This window comes from Zonotrichia leucophrys, chromosome 2 (genome assembly GCF_028769735.1).
Source record: "Zonotrichia leucophrys gambelii isolate GWCS_2022_RI chromosome 2, RI_Zleu_2.0, whole genome shotgun sequence".
In the NCBI taxonomy this organism is placed as follows: Eukaryota; Metazoa; Chordata; class Aves; order Passeriformes; family Passerellidae; genus Zonotrichia; species Zonotrichia leucophrys.
This window is the reverse complement of record NC_088171.1, coordinates 3,154,294-3,179,233: the sequence shown is the minus strand read 5'-3', so window position 1 is coordinate 3,179,233 and position 24,940 is coordinate 3,154,294. Positions and strand designations below refer to the sequence as shown.

The following is a 24,940-nucleotide window of genomic DNA, read 5'->3' as shown; positions in this document are numbered from 1 at the left end:
TGGGTCGAACTTCAGGATTTTTTACTCCCTGACATCTGGGGCTGGACACCCCCTCCCTGCCCTCTCTGCATCAGCTCTGTGCCATCCCAGGTTTAATCCCGTGCTGTTGTGCCACCAGCTGGGATCTCCCCCCTCCCTCTGCCTTTAATCTCCTTTGAGCCCTGCCTTATTTTCCTTTTTGCTGTGCTGCCAGCTGAGTTTTGCTTCCTTATCCCCCATCCCATGGGGTGCCACTGCTAAAATTCAGCTGCAGCCCTTCCCAGAGGAGCTGGGTGCACTGTGCCCCAGGTCTGACAGGCCCACAGCCAGGCATTTCCAATGACCAGGGACTCCCACAGTCATTATAGGTGTCCCCAAGTGAACAAGAATCCCCCAGGACATGGGAGTGGGTGGAGGTCCTGGTTTCATCTGGGAGAGGGAATTTTCTGTCGCTGAGATCTTTTATGGAAAATCCTTTCCTTAGGATTTTTCCTCCTGAGAAGCTGAGAGGCCTCAGGAACAAAATGTAAACATTGATTATCTGCTGCTGTGGAATGCAACAGGTGCATCTGTGATTGGTCTCATGTCGTTGTTTGTAATTAATGGCCAATCACAGTCCAGCTGGCTCGGACAGAGAGCCGAGCCACAAACCTTTGTTATCATTCCATCTTTTTCTATTCTTAGCCAGCCTTCTGATGAAACCTTTTCTTCCATTCTTTTAGTATAGTTTTAATGTAATATATATCATAAAATAATAAATCAGCCTTCTGAAACATGGAGTCAGATCCTCGTCTCTTCCCTCATCCAAGAGCCCCTGTGAACACTGTCACAATTTTCCTCCTGCAGTGCTGTGTTTTTCCTGATTTAGGGTGAGGATAATGCTGATAACTCACCGATATTTTGGCTCCTGCTGTCATCCTCACCCTGAGTCAAGGATTTTCCATCTCTCACACTCTGCCAGGGAGGAGCTGCACCAAAAGCTGCACCAAAAGCGTGGCCAGGAGAGCTGACCTGAGCTGGCCAGAGGGATGTTCCATACCACGGAACATCATTCCCAGGATATAAACTGTGAAAATTACCCAGAAGGGAGCCAATGTGCTGTCTGGGGACAGGCTGGGCATCAGCCAGTGTGTGATGAGCAATTGTTGTGCCTCATTGTTCCTCTTGGGTTCTGTTGCTCTTTCTCCTCTCCTTGTCATTATTATTATAAGCATTGTTTTCTTTCAAATGTTAAACTGTTCTTATCTCCACAGATTTACCTGTTTACCTTTTATTTCTGATTCTCCTCCTAATGGGATGAGGGGGAGTGAGAGAGAAACTGTGTGGGATTAAACCACAACAGTGAGGGTGCACAGATACATCCTGAAGGGATGCAGTGCTGCAGGATCACTCCCAAATACAAAATGTTACAACAACCAAAAAAAAGGATGGAGGAAGGAATTTCAGCCATGTCAGGCTGAACAACAAAGTTCCCAGTGTAAGGCTGTTAAGTGGGATTTGTAATTACAATAAAAAATTGCTTTTCTTGGCTTCTTGGTGGAGTTTTGTGAAGGGGCAGGCAATAACCAGAGCAGATGAGTGGATAAATCCCACCCTACTGTGGGACTCAGTGCAAGGCTGAGCTGGTTGAGACAGCACCAGGGGGCTCAGACCTCCTGGGCTTGCCAGAGCAGCAAAAGCTGAAGGGAAAACTCCTGGAAAAGGAGGGCAAAGCCCAAATTCTCCCGTGAACTGTCTCTAACAGATCACTGGCTGGGCTGGTGTCTAAGATTAGCTCCTTCTGGCAGCTTCAGCAGATGCAGCTGCTGGGTAAATATAGGCTCTTAGTGAATGGGCTATTTTCTGTGCTGAAGTGTCCCAGTCAGGAGGGCAGTGCAGAGTCACTGGGCTTTGCCATGTGAGTCACCCACTTGGACACTGGAGGTGACTCTGTCCTCCCAGGCAGCCACAGAGCCTGACTGAGCCACCTCAGGGACAGAGCCCTTGGTGACAGCAGCTCAGGGAGGTGCCACCTGTGCAAGGACCCCTAAAGAGGGCAGGAGATGAACCCAGCCCTGCAGGAAGCACAGGGTGGCAGAGCTGGTTTGATGGAAAACGTAAATCTGAAATAACGGAGATGCCAAGAAGCACCCATGAAAAGTCCAGCAGTGACAGATGTGTCAAAAAGGGATGTGACAAGGTGCCACCAAGGCACAATGCCTGCCCCTTACTCCCAGAATTGTTGGGAGGCTCACAAAAGTAAAAACAACCTGGCTTCTAACCCAAAACCCACATGAGTGAAGTTTGCTGGCCACAGGATCAAGATATGTACAAAAGCAGAGTCAAAATAAAGGTGAATATGAATCCAGCTGCAGTCCAAACTCCAGTCTGGTGATGACACGCAAAAGCAGAGTCAAAATAAAGGTGAATATGAATCCAGCTGCAGTCCAAACTCCAGTCTGGTGATGGCAAATGGGTTTGTGCTGAAGTCACAAATGTCTTGTGTCACTTTTTGGGGGGCAGGTGAGGACCTGCAAACAGATCCTTGTCCTCTCAGCTCAGGTATTTCCAGGGGTGTCACCTGCAGCCAGCAGCATTAACAGGGATGAGCAACAGGTGCCAGAGTTATCCAACATTTATTGGCTACATAAATAAGAGACATTTACCAGGGACAAATCCACAAAATGCTTTGGCAGAGCTGAAAGCTGGCAAGAACCCATCCTGTTTCCCCCAGAGGGATGCACCAAGGTCTCAACCCCACTGCAGAGGGTGTGGGTCCTGCCCCAGACAGACAGAACTCAGACATAAGGCCACTGAGAGTTACTCTAAAGTGCAAGAGAGCTATTTCTGTGTCACAAACCCACCTTTTCCCCAAGGCACTGTGTTTCACACGCTCCCAAAGTCTGATTCTCCAAGGAGGCTCCCATGGGCTTTCCCTCCACCACCCAGCCCCACTCCCTGACCTTCACCTGGGGCTTTTCTCCTTGGATTGTGCTCAGCTGTGTGCTCACTGGGCTGTGCACACCAAAGGCAGCTGAGGAAAGGGATGGAGGTGAGCAAGGGGTGGCTGCAGCACCTTCTGTCCCTCAGCCATGGGCAGGAATGTGAGCTTAGACCTTTGTCCATAGCATGTAAAAAAACTGAGGTGGGGTTTGGCTTGAGTCCCAGGACACGTGTCACAGCAGGGTGGTCACAGATCCAGCAGTGCAGGGCCCTAAAACCTCCAGCCATGGGGCCTGGAGAGTCTCCTCTGGGAGACAAGGGCTGAGGGGAGCCCAGTGCTGGTGCACCAAGGGAAGCAGGGGGTGAAATCTCTGAGCCTGCACACTTCAGAGGGTCAGAAAACAACAGGGATGGCTCTGGCATGGAAGAAACATCCTGGGAGCTGCCTCAGCATCCTGCCACGCCTGGGGAGACTGTGAAACACCCGCTGTGCCTGATGGAAAATCTTCCCTGCAGCAAGGGGGTGACCTGTGCCTTCCAGGTGACGTCTACGTGGATGAGCTACAGCAGTCCGATTGTCAGGAGGGCTTGCAGAGCCCTGAACGGTGCCTGGCCTGGCAGCAGTGGCTGGAAGGGAGGTGAAGCTTCAGGACAAGGCTCCCCTACTCCAGCTTGGCCTTGTCCCCCTTCTCCTCCTCCTGGATGGCCAGGATGCGCTCGCGCTCCTTGATCAGCTGCACACCGCAGTAGGTGATGAACCAGATGGACAAGGTGCTCTCAGGGAAACCTAGGGCAGGGAGGGAGACCTGGTCACGCAGCTGTGCTGGCCTGACAAGGCCAGTTCTTCACCCCAGCACAGCTGCCTCTCAGATGGGTTTGGGAGGTCCCACAAGATCATGGTGGCCAGTGACATTTTTTGTCATCGATCCAGCCCTGCGGCTTCAGCAAGAGGGAAATGCTCAGGGTTGGATTTGAGGTGAAGCTGAACCCACCAAAGCACAGTGGACTGCAGTGGGGACATGCTGGAGGGGTTTTGAGCCCCTCTTACCTCCCAAAATCCTTCTTCTCCCCAAGTTCAGAAATCATGGTTGACTTTCTGCCCATTGAACCTGCCCATGTCCATCGTTGCTCAGCTCTGTGACCTTCTGGAAGCTTTGGGCCTCACTGATGCTGAGCATCAACCCCAGCCTTGTCTTGCCTCATTTCCTCTGCTCTAGCAGACCCCCTGCCTCATCCCAAAGGTGACAAATCCTCATCCTGCAGTCTGTACATGTCTAATCAGTGCATTGTGGCACTGCTTTGAAGTCTCCTTGTCCTGCACTTCATGGGGACACAGTGTCCTCCCAGGAAAATACGTATTTTTGTCACCTACGTCAGTGACAGAGCTCTCCCTCCTCTTCAGAAGGGTCTGACAGTGTTTGCAATCACAGATCTGGTCTCCACAGCAGAGAGGTGGATCCAGGGTTTGCTCCTGCTAAAACAGGAGCTGTGCAATGAATAATGCAACCAGCAAAAGCCAGCGAGCTCAGCGGGCAGGCACTCCTGGCACAGCGAGCGTGACATTATCCATCCCCATCCCAGAGAGGGCTCCTCAGGGCTATTTATACCCTGGGCAGCTCAAGAAGACTTCAGAACAGTGCCACAATCCACTGATTAGAAATGTGCTGTTCCAGATTGCAAGGTGAGATGTATTCTGTTACCATCTGTATGGCAGTTGTCTTTTGTCAAGGGGGCATTTTTCCTTATCTCTCTCTCTGAGTGATCACAATCACTCCTCCCTCTGGGAGGACATCTGCAGATAACAGACTAATGAATGTCACTGCATTAAATAAGAAATGATAAGAACTACAGCATCCCATTGGGAGATGTGAGCCCAGAGGGAGGAGCCAAGCATTCCTACCTGGATATAATCCAGAGGTTTTTGAGACACCAGCACGGCTTCTCCACTGGATTCCCCAGAGGAACAGCAGCTGCCTCTCCTTCCACTGGATCTTCAGAGGAAGAATCCATCCTTCTCTACAGGATCCCTGCTCCAGCAGAACCACCCCTGACACTGCAGGAGGGCTGAGCCACAATTCCAATGGGACTGCCACCAACACCCTGACCCACAGGGTGTCAGGCTGGGTTCTGACTCTGTCAGTGTTGTTCTAGTGTACTGCATTGGTTATGTTTTTATTTTCTTCCCTATTAAAGAACTGTTATTTCCTGCTCCCATATTTTTTGCCTGAAGAGCCCCTTAATTTAAAATTTATAGCAATTGGGAGGGGTGGAAAGGGTTTACATTCTTCATTTCAGGGGAGGCTCCTGCCTTCCTTAGCAGACTCCTGTCTTTCCAAACCAAGACATGCAGGATGAGGATTTGTACCTGTTGCCTTTGGGATGATGCAGAATATCTGCTGGAGCAGAGGAAATGAGGCAGGAGGGGTCAGTCCCTGTCTCCAGCAAGGGGACATTTCACAGGCAGGGACTCAGCCCTGCTTGGAGAGGTGAATGTGACCTCTGCAGTGCTCCAGGGAGGCTGAACCAGGCTCAGGCTGTGCCAGGAGCTGTACAAACAGACCTGGCTGGCAGCTGGCACCCCAGAACACTCAATGAGGAGCAGGCAGGGCTAAGAAACCATTTTTTGCAGAAGAATTAAGGACATTTGGAACAGCCGCATCACAAAACAGTGGTCAGGGCACTTTGGACCCAAAAGGATTCAGAATCCCAGTGCTCAGGTTCAGACAGGGGTGCTCAGTGGGGAAGGCTGGCAGCACCTTACCCATCACGAGGAGTCTCTTGGTCACCAGCAGAGCAAACTCCAGGCTGTTGAGGGCCAGGATGTTGTAGAGGACGATGGCCCAGAAGTTCACAGCCCCAAAAGCTGCCCTGATCCGCCGAGACATGGCCCCTGACAGCTTGGCCTGTGGAGGAGAGAGGAGCAGAGGGAAAAGGCTCTCTAAGGACAAGGGGGTGACTGGGGCAGCCCCAGCTGGGATCCCAGAGAGGAGGCAAAAATCAGAGCAGCTTTCAGTGCCTCTGGAATGAAGAAATGAAAGGACAAGGAAAGGACAAAAGTGCTTTAGGGACCCTGGGCTGGGTCCCATGGGCAGGGGCAAGATGTTAGACACAGTTTCATGGTAATTGTAGAATCACAGACACATGGAAGGGTTTGGGTTGGAAGGGATCTTCAGGATCATCCATTCCACCCCCTGCCATGGCAGGAACACTTTCCACTATCCCAAGGTGATCCAAGCCCCATCCAACCTGGCCTTGGGCACTGCCAGGGATCCAGAAACAGCCACAGCTTCTCTGGGCAGCCTGTACTAGGGCCTCAGCACCCTCACAGAGAAGAATTCCTTCTCAATATCTTCCTTCTGTCAGTTTAAATCCATTTCTCCTTGTCCTGTCCCTCCACATCCTTGTCACAAGTCCTTCTCCAGCTCTCTCAGATCCTCTTTAAAATGAAATGGTTGAATCCTCCTTTCTCCACCTCTTGCCACTCCTCAAGGCAGAAGAATCTGTTGTATCCCAGGATTATTATTAGCCCTACATGCAAATCACTCCTGGCTCCCGTTAAAAATAGTTCCCTAGGAATTAAAGAGAGAAAAAAAAGAGCTCAAAAACCAATGACAGCAGCAGAGTGGAATTGTCAGTGGCACATAATCTCCAGGATCAGCTGCTGTGAGTGGAGCAGGGATGGAGTTTAGAGCAGCCTTCAAAGAGCCCCCAGGCTACTTAGGGCTGGGAATTGTGGTGCTGCAGGGAAGGGGATTTCACTGCCTCCAGAGCCTTAATCTGATTAGGAGTTCAAGCAGGAGAGCAAACAGGAGGATTCTCTCCGTGGTTTGTATTCAAAGCAGATCTTTAACTAATTTAAGGCCTCCAGGATTTAAATTGGGAAAAAAGAAATAAGGAACTTATGATAATTTATTGGAAGGAATTTGAGATGGGATTTTTGAATTGGGGTTTATTTTCTTATATTTTATTATTATTTTTATTATTAAATATTTATAATTTATTTTTATATATTAAAATATTTTATATATTTATTTGTATTATATTTTATATATTAAAATATAATACAAATTATATAATAAATTCCATCTCAAATTCCTTCCAAAAAATATATTCCTTCCATTCTATTTTAATGGATGGAATATATTTTTTTGAAGGAATTTGAGATGGGATCTTTGAATTGTGGGGTTTTTTTCCTATGTGGTTTATATTTTATATATTCATTTATATTATTTTTATTTTTTATTTTTATTTTTTATTTTTATTTTATTTTGATGATGTGATTTTTTAAAATTATGTTTTTTTATATTTATGTGGTTAATATATTTCATATTTATATTTGACTTTTTATAGGTAGGAGGGGTGAATTCCGCTTATATCGTTATATCATGGTTTAGAATGTTTTACGATTTTTAGTTTTAAGGCTGTTTAAGGAGTTACTGATTAATAAAATATTGTTAATAAGGATATTTATGGTTTTTATTTAATTTTTAAATATTTTGTTTTATGGATTTGTGTTATAGGGTAAGATTTTTAGTTAATTAATATATATGATATATAAATTATATATAATTATAAATTATCTTGTATACATTTATATATTATAGTCTATAAAAGTATATAATATATAAATTTTATATAAGGATATAAAATATACATTACATATATGAGGATATATTAATTTATAGTATTGCATTTTAATTTTTGTGGTTTTTTGCAGTTATTTTAATTTTTATATTTTAAACTTTAAAACTTTAAATTTTTAAAATTTAGTTTAACACGGTTTTGTTTTAAATTATAAATTTATATTTTTAGTTTTAGTATTTAGGGTTGGAAGGTTTTTTTAAGGTTTTACATTAAATCTTGAGTTTAATTCTAAGCTTTAGTTTACAGGTTTAAAGTTCTGAGAGTTTCTTGTATTTAGGATTCTAACAGGAAGATATTTGTTTTCAGGGTGTAAGTTTTAAAGATTTTTTTTTTCCAGTATGTCCCTGAGACGCCTTGGTCCCAAACAAAAGGCACAAATTATTGAAAGTATTATTAAAATATTATTAAAATTATTATTAAATTATTATTATTTAAAATCATTTGTTTTAGCATCCAAACACTTGATTTCAAAAGAAATCAGATCAAAAGCACTGAGAATGCCAAGATGCTCTGTGGAACAAGAAGAACAAATTAATCCCATAAGGAAATATATAAACACTTCCCCCTAGGATCTGGATATTCCCCATAGAATATTCCCCATGTGCATAGAGCTATTCCCAAGGACAGATATTGACAGATATCTCAAATTTTGTGTCCATCTGTGACACTTTGATGCCTCATTGGAGATGCATTCCTGCTTCTCTTTGACCTCTGTTTTCCCTCTGGAATTTCCACCCCAATCTAAATTCCAATCTAATTTCCCTGTGAAGCAGCACAGGAGTTTGTTTGCTCTGGGTGAGTGACAAAGTGCATGGGATGAGGGGACACAGAGCACCAGGACTGAGCTTCCCTTGCACAGCTCAGTGCCTGATCCCGAGGGTTGTCCAGGGATGTCACCAACCCTGGAAATGTTCAAAAACCCCATGGATACAGCACTAAAGGATGTGGTTTAGTGGTGGACATGGTGGTGTGTCACGGATATATTTTATGAAAAATACTTTTGCTAGGATTTTTCTCCTGAGAAGCTGAGAGGCCTCAGAAATGAAACATAAACAATAATTATCTGCTGCTGTGGAATGCAACAGGTGTATCTTTGATTGGTCCATGTGGTTGTTTTTAATCAATGGCCAATCACAGTCCAGCTGTGTTGGGACTCTGGTCAGTCACAAAATTTTATCATCATTCCTTTCCTTTTGTTGCTAGCTTCCTGATGATATCCTTTCTTCTATTCTTTTAGTATAATTTTAATCTATCATTTTCTTTAAATATAATATATATCACAAAATAATAAATCAGCCTTCTGAAACATAGAGTCAACAACAAGATTCCCATCTCTTCCCTCATCCTAGGACCCCTGCAAACACCACCACAGTGGTGGTGCAGCTGGACTTGCTGGTGTTTTCCAGCCTTAATAATTCCATGATTTTGAAGGCCACAGGAAAGATCTCCAGGCAGGAGCCCCGTGGCATCCTCAGGGATTCTGCTTTCCTTTCTCACCCAAAAACCCAACCCTTCCAACCCAGTGTGAGCTCCCTCCAGGCACAGACATTTCCCAGCCCCAGAGCTGGTCCCCATCCCCCTGGAGCTGTCCCCATCCCCATGTCCATCCCCATCCCCATGTCCATGCCCTCACCTCCAGCTTGGCAAAGGGCCCCAGCTGGAAGAACTTCTGCACCCAGAGCTCGAAGTTGAGGCCGAAGCAGTTGACGAGGGACCAGATGTAAACGACCTGGCAGGGCCCCAGCCAGAGCGTGGTGATGGCAAAGGTGGTGATGCTGGCCACCAGCTCCTTCAGGATGTTGTCGTGGTTCTCTCCAATGTGGTCATACACGTACCTAAAAGCCAGGGAAGGTGGTTAATGTTTTTTATATAAATTCTATAATATGCATTTATATATTATATTCTATAAAATTATATAATTATATCTAAATTATAAATTATATATTATAAAATATTATATATGATTATAATTTATTAATTTATAGTATTGTATTTTAATTTTTGTTTGTTTTTGTAGTTGTTTTTATTTTTAATATATAAATTATATATAATTTATATATAAATTATAAATTATATATGATGATAAAATAAAATACAATTTATGAAAATATACGGACATATTTTATGAAAAATACAGATATATTTTATGAAAAATCCTTTTGCAAGGATTTTTCTCTCCTGAGAAGCTGAGATGCCTCAGAAATTAAATGTAAACATTGATTATCTGCTGCTGTGGAATGCAACAGGTGCATCTGTGATTGGTCTCATGTGGTTGTTTTTAATTAATGGCCAATCACAGTCCAGCTGTCTCAGACTCTCTGGTCACTCACAAGATTTTATTATCATTCCTTTTCCTTTTGCTTGCTAGCCTTCTGATGAAATCCTTTTCTTCTATTCTTTAGTTTTAATGTATTATTTAGTTTTAATATATAATTTAATTTATGGCCCATCACAGTCCAGCTGTGTTGGGACTCTGGTCAGTCACAAAATTTTATTATCATTCCATTCTATTCCTTCCAAGCCTTCTGATGAAATAATTTTCTTCTATTCTTTAGTATAGTTTTAATAGATAATTTTCTTTTAATATAATATGTATAATAAAATAATAAATCAGCCTTCTGAAACATGGAGTCAGATCCTCATCTCTTCCCTCGTCCTGGGACCCCAGTGAACACCATCACCACCACTCCCTGTACTCCAGGAGATCCCTCTGGGCTTTCTTTTCCCAAGCTCCTCACAGAGAGGTCAGCCCAGAACATCCCAGTAAAACAGGAGGGATGTTATGGCAATAAATTGATTTTTGCTGTGCCTCAACCACTTGGGACTTTTGTTCCTACAAACCTATAAATCCTAAAGGACAAAATATCCACCTTTCCCCCTCTGGCAGGTAAAACTTGGGGTCTCTCACACGTGCTGGTGTTCAGGATTTTACCACAGAGCAGCCACCACCGCTCTCAGCAGAGGTCTGCTGGTGTGAACTCATGGATGAAGGGAGCTGAAGGGCTGAGGAAGATGCAGATGGAGCTACAGTACTCAGTTCCCCTTTCCTCCTGGAGAAATGTAAACCTGGCTCTTCCTCCTCTGGGGGAACCCTAAACCCACCAGACTTAAAGGGATTTTGGGACAGCACTCTTATTGCCAGCTTTGGAGGAGGGGGCTGCTGCTCTTTGTGCAATTAATTTCAAAGGGACTAAATAGAGCAAATAGTGGAATTTATCCAGAAGAGAGGACACCCCAGCTATGGGATGAACAGCATGTGATGCTTCATTTCTCTGGGATGGAAGGGAAGATCTTGAACCAGACCAGACACTTACTTGCACAGCCAGTCATTAATCCCTCTGTCAAAATGCCTAAAAATAAGATGGTAAGAACAGGTTAAAACACACAATGACAATAAAAACCTGTTGAAACAGAGGAAACCCCCAATGCCCTGGCAAGGCACATCATGGACCTTGCTCACAGAACTCCTCCAGGCTCATTCCTTGGACAGATCCCACAAGAGATGTGGTTTAACTTTTCTCCTTATCCATTTCTCCCTACCTAGGAATATTTCCCTGGGTTCTGGCCAGGTCCAGGCTATGGTTTCAGGAGGTCTCCAGCTCACAGAGCTGCTGCCCAGGACAGCCCAGGTGTCCTCCCCTCCACACAGGTCGTGTCCAGCTCCATCACTCTTCCTTCAGGGTACTCACGTTTCAGCAAAGATGTAGAGCATGGTGATGCATTTTGGGGGCTGGGGTGGGTCCAGGTGGTCCAGTCTAGCAATGGTGTTGATGACCCCAAACATGACAGCAGCTTTCACCCAGTCATACACCAGATTGGAATAGGCCAGGCCAGCTGGAGCAAAAATGTGAGCCAAACAGGGAAAAAGGAACACAAAATGTATCAGAATTCCTGCAGAGCAAATAATTTAAAACTAATTTTTTAGGAGGCCTGAACCAAAGGGGGATTTCTTCTTAGGGTATGAGGGAGCAAACAGCTTATTGGTCTTAGTAGTCCAAGAAATTCTGTTTATGCAGTCATTTATTCCATCATTGTGCCTTTCCTCTGAGGCTTGTTAAGCAGTTCTCAGGTCTGCCCTCTGAGCTTTTATTGGCACCTCCATCAAAATTCCCCTCATCTCAGCTCCCTCTGGCCATGGATGTCATGCTGCAGCAGAGCCAGGGTCAGAACCTCTGACTTGGAGAGGTGTCTGGCACTGGGAAACAAACCCTGCAGGGACAGCTCCTAAAGATTTCAAATGTCTCTGCAAAGAGCTGCTAAAATACCCCTGTCTTGGTGGGATCCAGCTCCCAGATAAAGGGAAAATCTGACCAGTCCCACCATGGTCAGAACAGTCAGAAGAGCTCAGCTCCCTCTGGAGTTACATGGAATCCATCCAGCCAGGGCTCTTGGGACACCTAAATCCATGTTAGTACCCCTCCAACTGCATTAGAATTTTATCCTGGCCTTGAGCTGACACTCTGGAGGAACAGGAGGCTCCTCCAGCCCCTGCTTGGCCCCTGCTGTGTGCTGGTGTCTGAAATGCTGCCATCAGACATGGATTTGATCATTTGGAACCCTCTCTCCAGCTGCCAGTGCTGCTCCCATCACTTATCCTGGGAATTTGCCTTCTGGAGGTCTCTAGCCCAGCCATGCTTGGGGAACACCCACCTTTAGGTAGAGATTACATTGCCCTGGACATTGTCCATGTAAGTGTTGAACAAACTCTTTTGGGACAATTCATAACCTCTCTGGGCACCTCTCCAAGTGTTTGACCACTCTGTGGACAACTTTCCTTACATCCAATCAGGCTTTGCATTGCTGCACATGGTTTGCTTTGTCCTGCTGATTTTTTAGAGGTGCTGAGCTCCCTCCCAGTCCAAAGGCAACTAAAACAATTTGGTGCTCAGCTTCCTAAACCCAAACTAAAGAATTTATCCTGTGAAAAGGCCAGACCAGCACCATGTGCCTTCCATGGCTGCCCAGCCCAACTCTGTGCATGGCCAGAGCAAGGATGAGGAGCTTTTTACTCAAACCTGTCCAACACAGGCATTCCCAAAGCCTCTCAAGGGGGGTGGATGGAGATCTGGGTCCCTCCCCAGTGCCTTGGAGCTGAGCACGGGGGTGAAGGTGCCCAAGCACAGCCACTCACCCAAGGACCAGTCCGAGAGGCGGTTCACGAACTTCAGGTCAGAAGGGAGGGTGAGGATGTAGAAGAAGTGGAAGAAGATGTCCACAGCCACGATGGCCCCCACGTGGAGCAGGGCATTGACACGGATGCTCTTCATCTCGTCGTCCTTGCGCCTCAGCTCCCGGGTGCTCACCTGCAGGGAGGGACAAACGGGGGCAGTGTCGCAGACATCTTTCGTGAAAAATCCTTTCCTTAGGATTTTTCCTCATGAGAGGCCTCAGGAACAAAATGTGAACAATGATGATCTGCTGCTGTGGAATGCAACAGGTGCATTTGTGATTGGTTTCATGTGGTTGTTTCTAATTAATGGCCAATCATAGCACAGCTGGCTTGGACTCTCTGTCTGAGACACAAGCTTTGTTATCATTCTTTCTTTTTCTATTCTTAGCCAGCCTTCTGATGAAATCCTTTCTTCTATTCTTTTAGTATAGTTTTAATGTAATATATATCATAAAATAATAAATCAAGCCTTCTGAAACATGGAGTCAGATCCTCATCTCCTTCCTCATCCTCAGACCCCGGTCACAGGGCAGGGCTGAGCCCACAGACAGGATGGGTGTTGTTCCTTCATCCACAAGGATGGCCAAGGTCCAAACAGAGATTGATTCAACATTCCCCTTTAGAGGTCTCTCCTAGGGTGACATTATGATGCTTGTATCCCCATTTGTGTGTTCTGTTTATGCTGGATATCATGTTCTGTACCTTCAAGTTTGGCTCTGAAGAGTGAAAGTCTTGTTTTGGTTTTGCTATCAGCCTGCTCGTCCACAGCTGGTGGAACACAGAGATGGGGGCAGTACATAGTGCTACTTTTGCTTTACTCTTGCTTTTTGCTTCTGCTCATTAGCTAGTTTAGCTAAGCAGTCCAAATTTTTCCCTGGACTGTTTTTCCTTTCCCTTTCTTTGGGCCTACTTGAGCCTGCTCCGCACTGGGCCCTGGGAACACTGAGAGTTTGCACCCTGTGGCCTACCCGGGGCCTACTCTGGGCAGCAGCTGCCCCAGCACCGGAGGGACTGATAACAGAGCAACCACCCCCAGAGAGACTTTCTGAATTTGTCATCTTTTTCAGAGTGGTGTCACCTGGTATTGTTCATTCTGTGTGCTGGGGCTGCTGTGCCTGTTAAATAAACAGGTTCTTTCCACTTCTCTCCCAGGAATCCTTCCCAAACTGCTGGGGGGAGGGGCTGTGTGGGTTTGCTTGCTGGAGGGGCCCCCTTTGGAGGTTTTCTCCCAAATTTGCCCTAAACCAGGGCCAAGATCACACTGTGGACTACATTGCCCAAGTTTGCACTGATTAAGGAATTCCCAAGGGCTGGCTGAGGTGAGCGCATGCACAAGGAGCAGGACGTGTCCCACCCACAGCAGGGCTGAGGACAGCAGGGATGTCCCTGCTGCATCACCCTGCTGCTCCCAGGGGTTTTCCAGCAGAGCAAGTGTGTGGTCAAAGGCCTGACTGTCCTCAGGGACTCTAGATGGGCTGAAATCCACTCTGACCAGGGAGCTCCCAGGGTTTCATGCTCTTTCTGCAGCAGCGTGCTCAGGAAATCAACTTTGCTTAAGGACAACCCCTTCCAAAAGGCACTAAGAGTGAGAAAATGCTTGCACCCATTACATCTCCAAGATGGATTCCAGGGTTGGAATCCCAGCCTGACAGCTCTGCCAGGGCCTGGTGTATTTTTGTCCAGGGTCATTTGCGAGGAGGAGGAGAACTGATGATGGCTGAGGTTTCTGCTGGAGATTCCTGCTGTAAATGAAAGGGAGACTTGATCGAGGGGCTGTCCTGAATTGGTGGGAATTTCATTTTTGCTGTCTCCTGCACAAACAGGGCCTGGGTTTTGCCTCCAGAAGCTGTCACATCCCTGCTCATTGTCACATAACCATCACCAGAGCGAGCTCTCAGGATTACACAGGGCAGAGCCATGTCCTTGCTTCCCCGCATGGCCATAAAATCGCTGCTGTATTCAAAATCCTCTTATGTTTATTACTTCCCCTTTATTCCCTGCGAGAGGTGGGAGCTCTCCCTGCATAATCTACAGGCTGCTGCACCAGCCCTGTTGTCAAATCCAGATGATTCCTGAGAATTAAAGCCTTTGCCAGATGTTTTTTCCATGCCTGTTAAGTACCAGGTGTCTTGAGGATACAAAGAGGTCGCTGGACCCTGAGCTGAGGAAGGAGAGGGTCTGGCATGGAGATGTGTGGATGGGCACAGAACCCTCCTGCCATGGAATCTCAGGATGGTTTAGGCTGGAAAAATCCATTAAGATCATTGAGCCCAACCATTAACCCAGCACTAAACACCTCCAGGGATGGTGACTCTACCACTGCCTTGGAGAGCCTGTTCCAATGCTTAACAACCATTTCCTTGACAAAATTATTCCTATTATCCTGTTTAAACCTTCCCTGGTGCAACTTGAGGTTGTTTGCTCTTGTCCTCACATCTGTGTGTGGTGCCAGCACTTGGCCACCACCTTCTTGGGGTCAGGGCTGTGTCACCAACACTCCCAGCCCTAGAGATCCAAATCGAGACCCAAATCAAGGGATTTGTTCCCTTGATCTCAGCAAGAATGATGCTTCTCCACCCAAATTTGGCTGGCCAAGCCCTGGTACAGATGAGTTCCCATCTCTCATAGAGATGCAAGAGCTCCACCATGATGTGGGACCAGTAGGATGCAAAGGGACAGATCCAATCTCTAACAGGGCCATACATCCCACCCTGGGGAAGGGCTCCACCTGCCTCCTGCCCTAATTGCTCTTGGACAATTAAGAATTCACCTCCAGCAGTGCAGGGGGGATGTAGCCAGGAGATGGCAGTGGTGGCCAGGCCAAGCCAGGACCCCTGCCCAGGGTAGGGGAAGAAGGGTTGGGGACTTTAATCCTTGTGCCTTTGGGGTTTGAATTAGCAGAGAGGGGAATTGCTCATTAAATGGCTTTAGACAGCCTGGTTTGGGGTTGTGCAAAGGAGCAGAAATAAAACTCCCCCTGGATGCAGCTCTGCAGGAGAAGTGGGAGTTCAGGTGTTGGAGACTTGAGGAGTTTCCTGTCCCCATTTGTAGGTTCCTGGCTGCATTCCTGATGGGGACACTAGAGCTGACCTTATGATCTTCAGGGTCCAATGCTCTAAAAATCATTTTTAATATGTCCAGTAAGACCCAAGGGCTCCTGTTCCTTTTAAGAGGCATCATGAAGTTGTAAATTGCACAGGTGAAGAGCAAGCAAGGAGCAGGACTGGGATCATGGCTCATCCTGGAGGAAACACCCCAGTGCAAACCTGTCACAGACATCTTTTATGAGAAATCCTTTCCTTAGGATTTTTCCTCCTGAGAAGCTGAGAGGCCTCAGGAACAAAATGTAAACATTGATTATCTGCTGCTGTGGAATGCAACAGGCGGAGCTTTGATTGGCCCATGTTGGATGTTTGTAATTAATGGCCAATCACAGTCAGCTGGCTTGGACAGAGAGCTGAGCCACAAACCTTTGTTATCATTCCTTCCTATTCTATTCTTAGCCAGCCTTCTGATGAAATCCTTTCTTCTATCCTTCAGTATAGTTTTAATGTAATATATACCATAAAATAATAAATCAGCCTTCTCAAACATGGAGTCAGATCCTCGTGTCTTCCCTCATCCAAGAACCCCTGTGAACACCGTCACACAAACCCTTTCTTAGGCAACCAAAACAGCTCCAAGTGTGAGAGAAGGTTCTGGGCTGGTGGGCCTTCAGTCTTCTCCTCACCCTGAGGCTCTGAGCTCTCCCCTGCCCTGGGTTAGTTTTTCTTCTGAATCCACAAATATTTTTCCAAAACATTCATATATCCAGGCATCAATTTGGGTCCAAAAACTCAGTGTAGCTGTTCTTCTGCAAAAGCAACCGGGGGTGGTGGTGGTGGTGGGAATCCTCCACACACCAGTGCTGACCAAACTCCTCCCTTTGCCAGCATCACCAGCTTGCTCTGGTGGCCAGGGCTGATCCTTGGTGCAGAAGGAGGTTGAGGTGGGAAGAGTGAGGGGGGACACAGCATTATTGTTTTCCTTGATCTTGGAGTGTGGAACAGCTCCAGAGCTCCCAGGCCAGGCTTCTGCTGGGATTTTCCATTTCTGTTTGAAATCTGCTCATCCAAAATTCCCTTGGTTGTGTGGAACAGCCAAAGACTTGGGGCATCAGGGTATTAAAGGAGGCCCTGACTGCTGGAGCTCAGCCTTCCACCCAATCTTGTTTATTTCCTGAGAAATAACTTGATCTAAAGACACACAAACCATCCCTTGGTGAAGCAGCTGGATAGAAATGGGAGACAAATGTCCTTGCTGTCACAGCCTGCAGAGGTCCCATGTGTGGCCCTCACCATGAAGGGGCAGGGGTGACAACACAAGGAAACTGAGGCACGGAGCAGTGCAGATGCCCAGGGAGCAAGGACATCACAGCAAGACCTTCCATTGTGAATTGGCCAGTGAAAATGGCCAAAAAAACCCCCAAAATAAGCTTAAAAATCCATCAGTTTATGCCCTTCCCCACAGAAATGGCCCCCCACAGACTAGAGGTGACCACAAGAAGTTCAACAACCATTTGCATCCTCACTGTGGCAAAAGTTGGGGTTTTTGCAGACATTGACCCCAAGCAAGTAAACTCTGGGGAGAGATCCTGCTCCAGCCTGGCTTCAGGATGACTCACCTGGGCATGGAACTGGTCAAAGGTCATGACAGGCCCGAAGAAGAAGAAGGGGAGGTAGAAGTTGTACTTGAGGAGGTCGAAGATGGAGTAGATGCCTTCCTCCTTCTGGGAGCTCTCGAGGGCGAAGCTCATGCAGCGCATGATGGTGAAGGTGCAGCCTCCGTAGAAAAGCACATCTTGGAGATCAAAAGCTCCCGTCACAAACCCGCTCTGGGCAGGAAACAGAGATTAACAGAAACAGAGATTACCACCAGGAACGTGGTGTCCCTTCTGTGCTGCCTCGCTGCGTGGGGGACACCACTCCTGGGGTGTTGCTGTGATATATTATGAAAAATCCCCTTGCCAGGATTTTTCTCCTGAGAAGCCTCAGAGGAAAAGAAAAATAATAATTATCTGCTGCTGTGGAATGCAACAGGTGCATCTTTGATTGGTCCATGTTGGTTGTTTCTAATTAATGGCCAATCACAGTCCAGCTGTATCAGACTCTGAGAGTCACAAGCTTTTGTTATCATTCCTTTCCTTTCAAGCCTTCTGATGAAATCCTTTCTTCTATTATTTCAGTATAGTTTTAATCTATCATTTCCTTTTCATATAATATATGTAAAAAAATAATAAATCAGCCTTCTGAAATATGGGCTCAACATTCTCATCTCTTCCCTCATCCTGGGACCCCTGTGAACACCCTCACACTGGGGCAGCAGAGAATTGTGTGGGTTGGGGGGACATTAAAGCCCATCCAGTGCCACCCCTGCCATGGCAGGGACACCTTCCACTATCCCAGCCCCATCCAACCTGGCCTTGGGCACTTCCAGGGATCCAGGAGCAGCCACAGCTTCTCTGGGCACTTCTGCCAGGGCCCCTTTTTCCACCCTCACAGTGAGGAATTTTTTTCCTAGCATCTCCTCTAACCCTGACCTCTGCCAGCTTAGTTTTCAGTTCAAGGAAAACCTCTAATTATGCTCTGACACCAATTGTCTCTGAAGTTAATGAGCTGGAAAGGGAAAACTGGGGCTCGATTTCCCAGCTGGCTCCTGCAGCTCAGGGCAGTCAGGAAGTGGCAGATCCTCTTGGCCACGTCACCAAGCAGCTGTTGGTCACACAGGCTTTGGTTTTGGTGGCAATGTCACCCTGTCACAGGTGTCCCCACAGAGTAAAGCAGAGCCAATTGTTTGGGATTGATGGAGAAGGAGGGAACACACCTTTGGAGGCAGGGAGAGACAGCACTGTCCTGCCAAGGGATTGAATATTTTGGTAAAATCCTTTCTGGGCTTCTCTCCACCCACCAGTGAGACAAAATCTTAGCTAGGCTGTGACCTAAGTGATGGACATCACTGCATCCATCTCAGCTCTGTGTTACAGATGGGGAAACTGAGGCACAGGGCAGCAACAGGCTGACAAATGGATCCAAGGTGGATCCATTGAGGATATCCTTTCAATAAATCCCTGCTTTATTCTTTAGCCCTGTCTAGCCTCTGTTCTAGGTCAGCCTTCACAAGAAGGACTCAGATCTCCTTTGTTCTGGACCAGCATGAAGCCACAAAACGTGACATAAACACTGAGGGATTACTCCCAAGCTCACACCTCAACAGTCCCTTCCCTCCACAATGCTGTGAGAGCTCTGATGCAGCAGGAGAAACGGCCAGGAGGGCCTGGGGCTGCTCCAGGAGCCCTTCTGGAGGATAACCCCGAGGAGATGGACAGCAGTGGGCTGGAAATGGGACAGACACACGGACAGGACCCACCTGCCACGAGCCAAAGGGCTCCACCTTGAAGGAGGCAAGGCAGCAGAGCCCGGCCACGTAGCAGAGCCACTTCTGCTTGGCCAGGGCCACCGAGTAGAGGAGCAGGCAGTGGGACAGGATGATCATCAGGTAGAGCAGCCCCATGCTGGCCAGCACGGCCAGGAGCCCGTAGATCATGTACATCACAGCACGGTGCTGGGGAGAGAGCGGTGGGGTCAGTGTGGGGAGAGCCCAGAACACCCCAAAACCCCTCCTGTCAGAGCCCTGAGCATCCCCAAACCCCCCCTGTCAGAGCCCTGAGCCCAGAACATCCCCAAACCCCTTCTGTCAGAGCCCTGAGCATCCCCAAACCCCTCCTGTCAGAGCCCTGAGCCCAGAACATCCCCAAACCCCTCCTGTCAGAGCCCTGAGCATCCCCAAACCCCTCCTGTCAGAGCCCTGAGCCCAGAACATCCCCAAACCCCTTCTGTCAGAACCCAGGACATTCCTGTGGCTGCCCTGGAGGACTCCAGACCCTGGCAAGGGGCTGAGAGACCTTGGCACGGAGTCACAAACACCTGTGCCTTTGATTTTAACCCATAGAAACAATTACCAACTTTGTGTGAGGAGTTACAAGCCACAAGGGTTTGAGTAGAATGATAGTGAATTTGTCACAGGGTGAAAAAGTAGAATTTTGGGGATTTAGAATGGGGGTTCAAGAGGCAAAATGGAGGAATCTGGGCATGTCCTGTCCCCCTCCTTCTTTTTGCCCTCCATCTTCTGCTGTGATGGTGACACTTCTGGATTGGTTTAGAGTAGAGACAGACTGTCTAACACAGGTGATAGGTATTGGAAAATTATTGTAAATAAAGTACAGGTAGATCTTGGTATAAAAAGTTAACACAACCCCAGGGGTGGTCAGTGTGCCTTAACCTGACCTGACAGACAGATCCCAGCAGGTCAGAGAGAGAATGTCATAGATAAGAGAAAATAAACAACCTTAAAAGCAAAAGCCAAAGAATTTTGACTTCTTTGGTTGCGAAGCTAGAAAAAAGGACTCTTCAATACCTCGTGAGCCATTTCAGCAACACTAAACCCAAGACTTTTCCACAGATCCCAGGCCACCCCTGGTGCTCCCGAATCCCTGCTCACCTGTGGCACGGTCATGGAGCAGATCTTGCCGAAGAGGACGTGTCCCGAGAGGGCGAAGATGATGATGTTCCTGAACGAGGTGAACCACATCACCCACTCAAAATCAGCCACGTCCTGCAGGAGCAGCACCAGGCACTTTACTGCCCCCAGCTCCACAACTTTTAGAGCTTTTTCTTCCCATTTTCCACCCAAGGGCTTCCAAGCACTTTAGCTCAGACATAAAACCCCAGGAGGGATGTGCAGAGGTTCCTCGTCCTGGCACACACAAAGTGGAGCATCCACAGCCCTGCAGTGATGCCTCAGGTTTTAGCTTTTATATTTTTCCCATTCTGTGCTGCTTTAGTGTGTGGGTCTGGGCTTCATATCAGGGCATGGTGAGCTCTGTGCACAGAGCAGGGAGACAAAACAATTCCTGCTCCAGCTGGGCACCAAGGACAAATGATCCAAATCTCAGCCCAGGAGCACAAACCCCGTGGGCTGGAGAGAGAAAAACAAGCAGGGTGGGACTGCCTGGGCTAAAGCTGGAATGGGACAATGAACTGCAAGGTGCAAATGGAGCAGAACTGATCCCAGGGAGAGAGCCCGGGAGCGCTCGTGCATTTTGGGGCCATTTTGGTTCATCTTGGGTGCAGCCCTGGCTGGGCTCTGGTGCTGCCCAAGGTGCATCCCTGGAGGCCTTTGAATAAATCCCTGCTTTATTCTTTAGTTCTGTCCAGTCTCTGTTCCTGGGCAGCCTGCACAAAGCTTCAGCAGGACTGGTATTTTCCCCACTACTTTAGGAAGAAAAATACAAGTCAGGTGAACCTCACAGAAATGCATCAGTAGCAGAAAACCCAGCTCTGTTTCTCCACTGCCCAGGCTGTCTGTAGCTAGAAAAGCCCAATCCCTTCCTCACTCACCATCTTCCTGCCAAAGTAGTGCCAGCCTGGCTTTATGCCATCTCGAAATGCCTTTCTGTTCATGCTGTCTGCAAAAGAACCAGAGTTACAGGGAGAGAAACAGCTCTGGGAAACGGGATCTGGGTTCAAACCAAGCCCAGAACCTTCATCGTTGTGATAATAAGCCACCAGGGCTCAAACACCCCACCCCAAAATTGCCTGATTGCCATGGATAACCAAAAGAGTCAGGTTTCTGCAGGAATTTTCAGCAATTCCCTGGCTGATCCCATAAAGCTTTCAGGTTTGTGGGCTTCCAAACAAAAACCCAACCAAACACAAAAAAAGCCAAAAACAAACCAAAAACCACAAACCAAGAAAAAAACCCAAACCAAACAAGCAAAAACCTCCAAAACCAAACAAACAAAAAAGGGAATCAGCCCTGTGTGGGCAGGGTGGTGATTGCCTGGTGTGGCACTACCTGGAGACCTGTGACAGTGGAAATAGGGACAAAGAGACAACCAGGCAAAAATCCCTCTTACCCTGAGCAGTGGGAATTGGGACAAAGAGACAACCAGGCAAAAATCCCTTTAAAAAGGATTTCCAATCTGTTTTCTGCAGCAGTTAAAGCCGGGATCTGCTGGTGCTATCAACAGCTGTAAAAGCAGCAGCCTGCCACCCGTTTTGCCCCTCCCAGGGAATGCAGCGTTACCTCTGGATGCCTCGAAGATGCCGCTGCCGCTGTAGAGCACGGCACAGGTCACCACCAGGGCATAGAAGCCCAGCTCGTAGCTGGGGAGCGTCGCCTTAACCCCCATGGTGGGAGGTGACAGCCCCGGCCGGCACCAGGGAGGGATCCACACCTGGGCAGGCAGAGAGGAGAGGGAGGAAAACCGGGGGAAAACGGGGAAAACTGCCCCTCAAACACCCTAAATTCCTGCCGCTGCTCCTCCCCAACTCTGATTTGTGGGATTCCCTGAGGGCTGAAGGGATGGAGAAAAGAGTCACACCTGGGGCACAACTCAGGTGCCCCAGAGGGTCCTGCAAACCCCACCCGGGAGCCGGGATTTGGGGCCAGGTGTTCCTGTTCCTCCCATTATCCCTGGGATGTTCACAGCTGCTCCAGGATGGGCTTCCTCCACCTCTAATTCCTGCTTGGATCCCTGGAGGGGATCCAGGACACGGAGACACCACTGATGGAGGGGACCTGATGGGTTTCTCCATCCCCTGCTCACCTCGCCCAACCTCCGGCTCTCCCAAATCCCCGTGATCCCAAATTTCCCCTGCCAGGAGCCTTTAGGCAGACACGGCTGAGCCCCCCGGCGGCATCAGCAGCAATTAGCCCTGGGGCTAATTACTCCTCCGAGGTTAATTAACCTCGGCGCGACGTGCCTTGCCTCCCCGGCTGAGTGTCCGGCAGGTGCCCAAACAGGAGCAGGGGCGATGCGGGGGACAATGGGACAGGGAGAGGGGACAGGGACACCCCCGGTGCTGGCACCCCCCTGCCACCATCCCTGAGAGCCCTCAAGGGATTAAGGCGCAAACGGCGCCCGATCACCCTCTGTCTGCTCTGGCATCCGCTTTGCAAAAGCTTCCGCGGTTATTAAAATCACTCCATATTAAAATGAAAATAATATTAAAATTAAAATTATGTTAAAATTGAAATAATATTAAAATTAAAGTAATGTTAAAATTAAAATAATATTAAAGTTATCGTTTTCATTTTAAGCGTTTATTTTATGTTCGGTCGCCGGGGTTTTTAAGCGGGGTTGGGGGAGGTCCTTGGCAGCGATGCGGGGTGACCCCATCTCCCCCCGGCGTGCACCAAACGCGTTTCCCGGGGGGAATTTCGGGTTCATCCTGGGCGAAATTTCGGGATCATCCCGGGGATAATTTCGGGTCCTTCCCGGGGATAATTTCGGGTTCATCCCGGGCGGAATTTGGGGTTCATCCCGGGCGGAATTTTGGGTTTATCCGGGAGGAATTTGGGGTTCATACGGGGGGAATTTCGCATTCCTCGAGGAGGAATTTCGGGGGTGCCCCCGCAGTCGGTCCCTCCCTCCCGGTGCGGGGCCGCTGCGGGCGGGCGCTGCCCCCGCTCTGCGGTGCCCCTGCGGCTGGAGGGCGCGCACGGCCGTGCCTGGAAAAAGCTTTTTTCCCCCTCCTTTCCACGCTTTCAAAGATTTTTTTTATTTTTTTTCCTCTTTAGCGAGGGAGCGGGCGGCAGGCGGTGACCAACCTCGGGGGCTGGCGGGGACCCCTCGGGTGATTTTAACTCTGATCGCTCCGAGCTGCTCAAGGAGGCTCGGGGGGTCCCAGCAGGGCAGCACCATCCTCACCATCATCATCATCCTCACCATCCTCACTATTCTCATCATCCTCACCCCCCGCTCCCTCCCGGCCCCCGGGCGGGCGCTAGGGACACGCAGAGGTGACAGCAAGTGTCACCTCTGTAGTGTCACCACCCGCATCGTGTCCCCCCCAGCCCCGCACCGCTCCCCGCTACTGACCTTGAGCCCCGGGGCCGCGGGGGGAGGCGGGCGAGGGTCGGGGATCCAGCGTCCGGCAGCGCGATGGGGACAGCAGCAGGGGGACAGGGGACAGACAGGGGACAAGCACCGAGGGTCTGGGGGCGGCCGGTTTGCCCTAGAGCATCCCTGAGCGCGGCTCGGGGAGGGGGGCAGGGGTGGTTTTGGGCTGCCGTCCCCCCCAGCTTGCCCCCGGAGGAAGTTTGGCTGGGAGTGGAGCGGAGCGGGCGGGAGGTATTTTTATTTTAGAGCAGCGCTGCAGAGGGGGGTGGCTCGGGAGCTGTCTGTCACGGCAGCTGCTCAGAGGACCCGTGCTGGCTGCCAAACTCACCCCGAGCCAGGGGAGCCGGGCTGGGAGAGCCCTGGGAACCACAGCATCAGGCAGGGACCGGCTCCCATCCTTGGTCCCCACTTTTAGGAGGGGTTTTCCCCATCACCTTGTTCCAAAGGAAGATATCATTGCGTGGGGATGGGGAAACTGAGGCACGGAGCCAAAAGGAAGTGTGGTTCCTGCTCAGCTTGGGCAGGGTTTAAATCTAAGAGAGGCTCAGAGGCTGCAGCATCTCCTGCTGCCAGGTAAGGAGTGTCAGGGCAAGAGGAAACGGCCTCAAGATGTGCCAGAGGAGATTTAAGTTGGATATTAGTGAAAATCTCCTCACTGAAAATGTTGTCAGGCACTGGAACAGTGCAGGTGGAATCACCATCCCTGAAGTGCTCCAAAAATCCCGTAGATGTGGCACTTTGGGGACATGGTTTAGCACTTGGATTCTATGGTCTCAGAGCTCTTTTGCAACCTTAAACATCCTGGGATCTCTACAAAACACCTGTGGGGTGTTCCAGGAGGGGACAGGAAGGGACAGGGCTGGGCTGTGGCCTCTGTTATGTCAGGGTGGGCAAACACAGCACAGCCTCAGGGCCAGGCCTGTGCCCAGTGCCCACATCTGTCACCAACCCCTGTGACATCTGGGCACAGCTCACCCTGGGGATGTCTCCCTGGGCCGCCTGAGGGGTCAGCACTGAGAAACAAGGCAGAGATTCTATAAAAACGTTATATTTTATTAATTTTATATTGTATAAATTTGGATTTTATAAATCCCTCCATGGTTGGTTAGTTTTGGGGCGAGGTGCTGTGTTCTGGGAGGGAGGATCTGCAGCTCTGCTGTTGCACTGGCTGTGAACAAAAAGCCTTTTTAGCATGGTTTTGTTTTCCACCTGGTGCACACAGAGAGGCTCTCCCCAGCCAGGGCAGTGTGCTGGCACTTCCAGCACCCAACGAGCAGCTTTAA

General features: G+C 48.6%; 1 protein-coding gene across 2 annotated transcripts; it reads right to left on the bottom strand.

Moving 5' to 3' along the window:
- Positions 1–2,578: 2,578 nt before the first annotated feature.
- On the bottom strand, positions 2,579–23,868 carry HHATL (hedgehog acyltransferase like). 2 transcript variants are annotated; one of them, XM_064703789.1, is made up of 12 exons: positions 23,637–23,868; positions 21,839–21,989; positions 21,151–21,218; positions 20,252–20,365; positions 19,121–19,315; positions 17,379–17,588; positions 12,677–12,848; positions 11,235–11,379; positions 10,860–10,895; positions 9,179–9,380; positions 5,663–5,804; positions 2,579–3,688 (listed from the first exon to the last, which is right to left on the bottom strand). In XM_064703789.1, the coding sequence occupies exons 2-12, from the start codon at positions 21,942–21,944 to the stop codon at positions 3,564–3,566; spliced, it is 1,515 nt and encodes a 504-aa protein (XP_064559859.1). In that variant the 5' UTR covers positions 21,945–21,989; positions 23,637–23,868; the 3' UTR covers positions 2,579–3,563. The 2 variants fall into 2 exon arrangements, with proteins under 2 accessions (XP_064559859.1, XP_064559860.1); XM_064703790.1 differs by lacking the exon at positions 23,637–23,868 and having other exon boundaries at positions 21,151–21,214; positions 21,839–21,966.
- Positions 23,869–24,940: the final 1,072 nt, after the last annotated feature.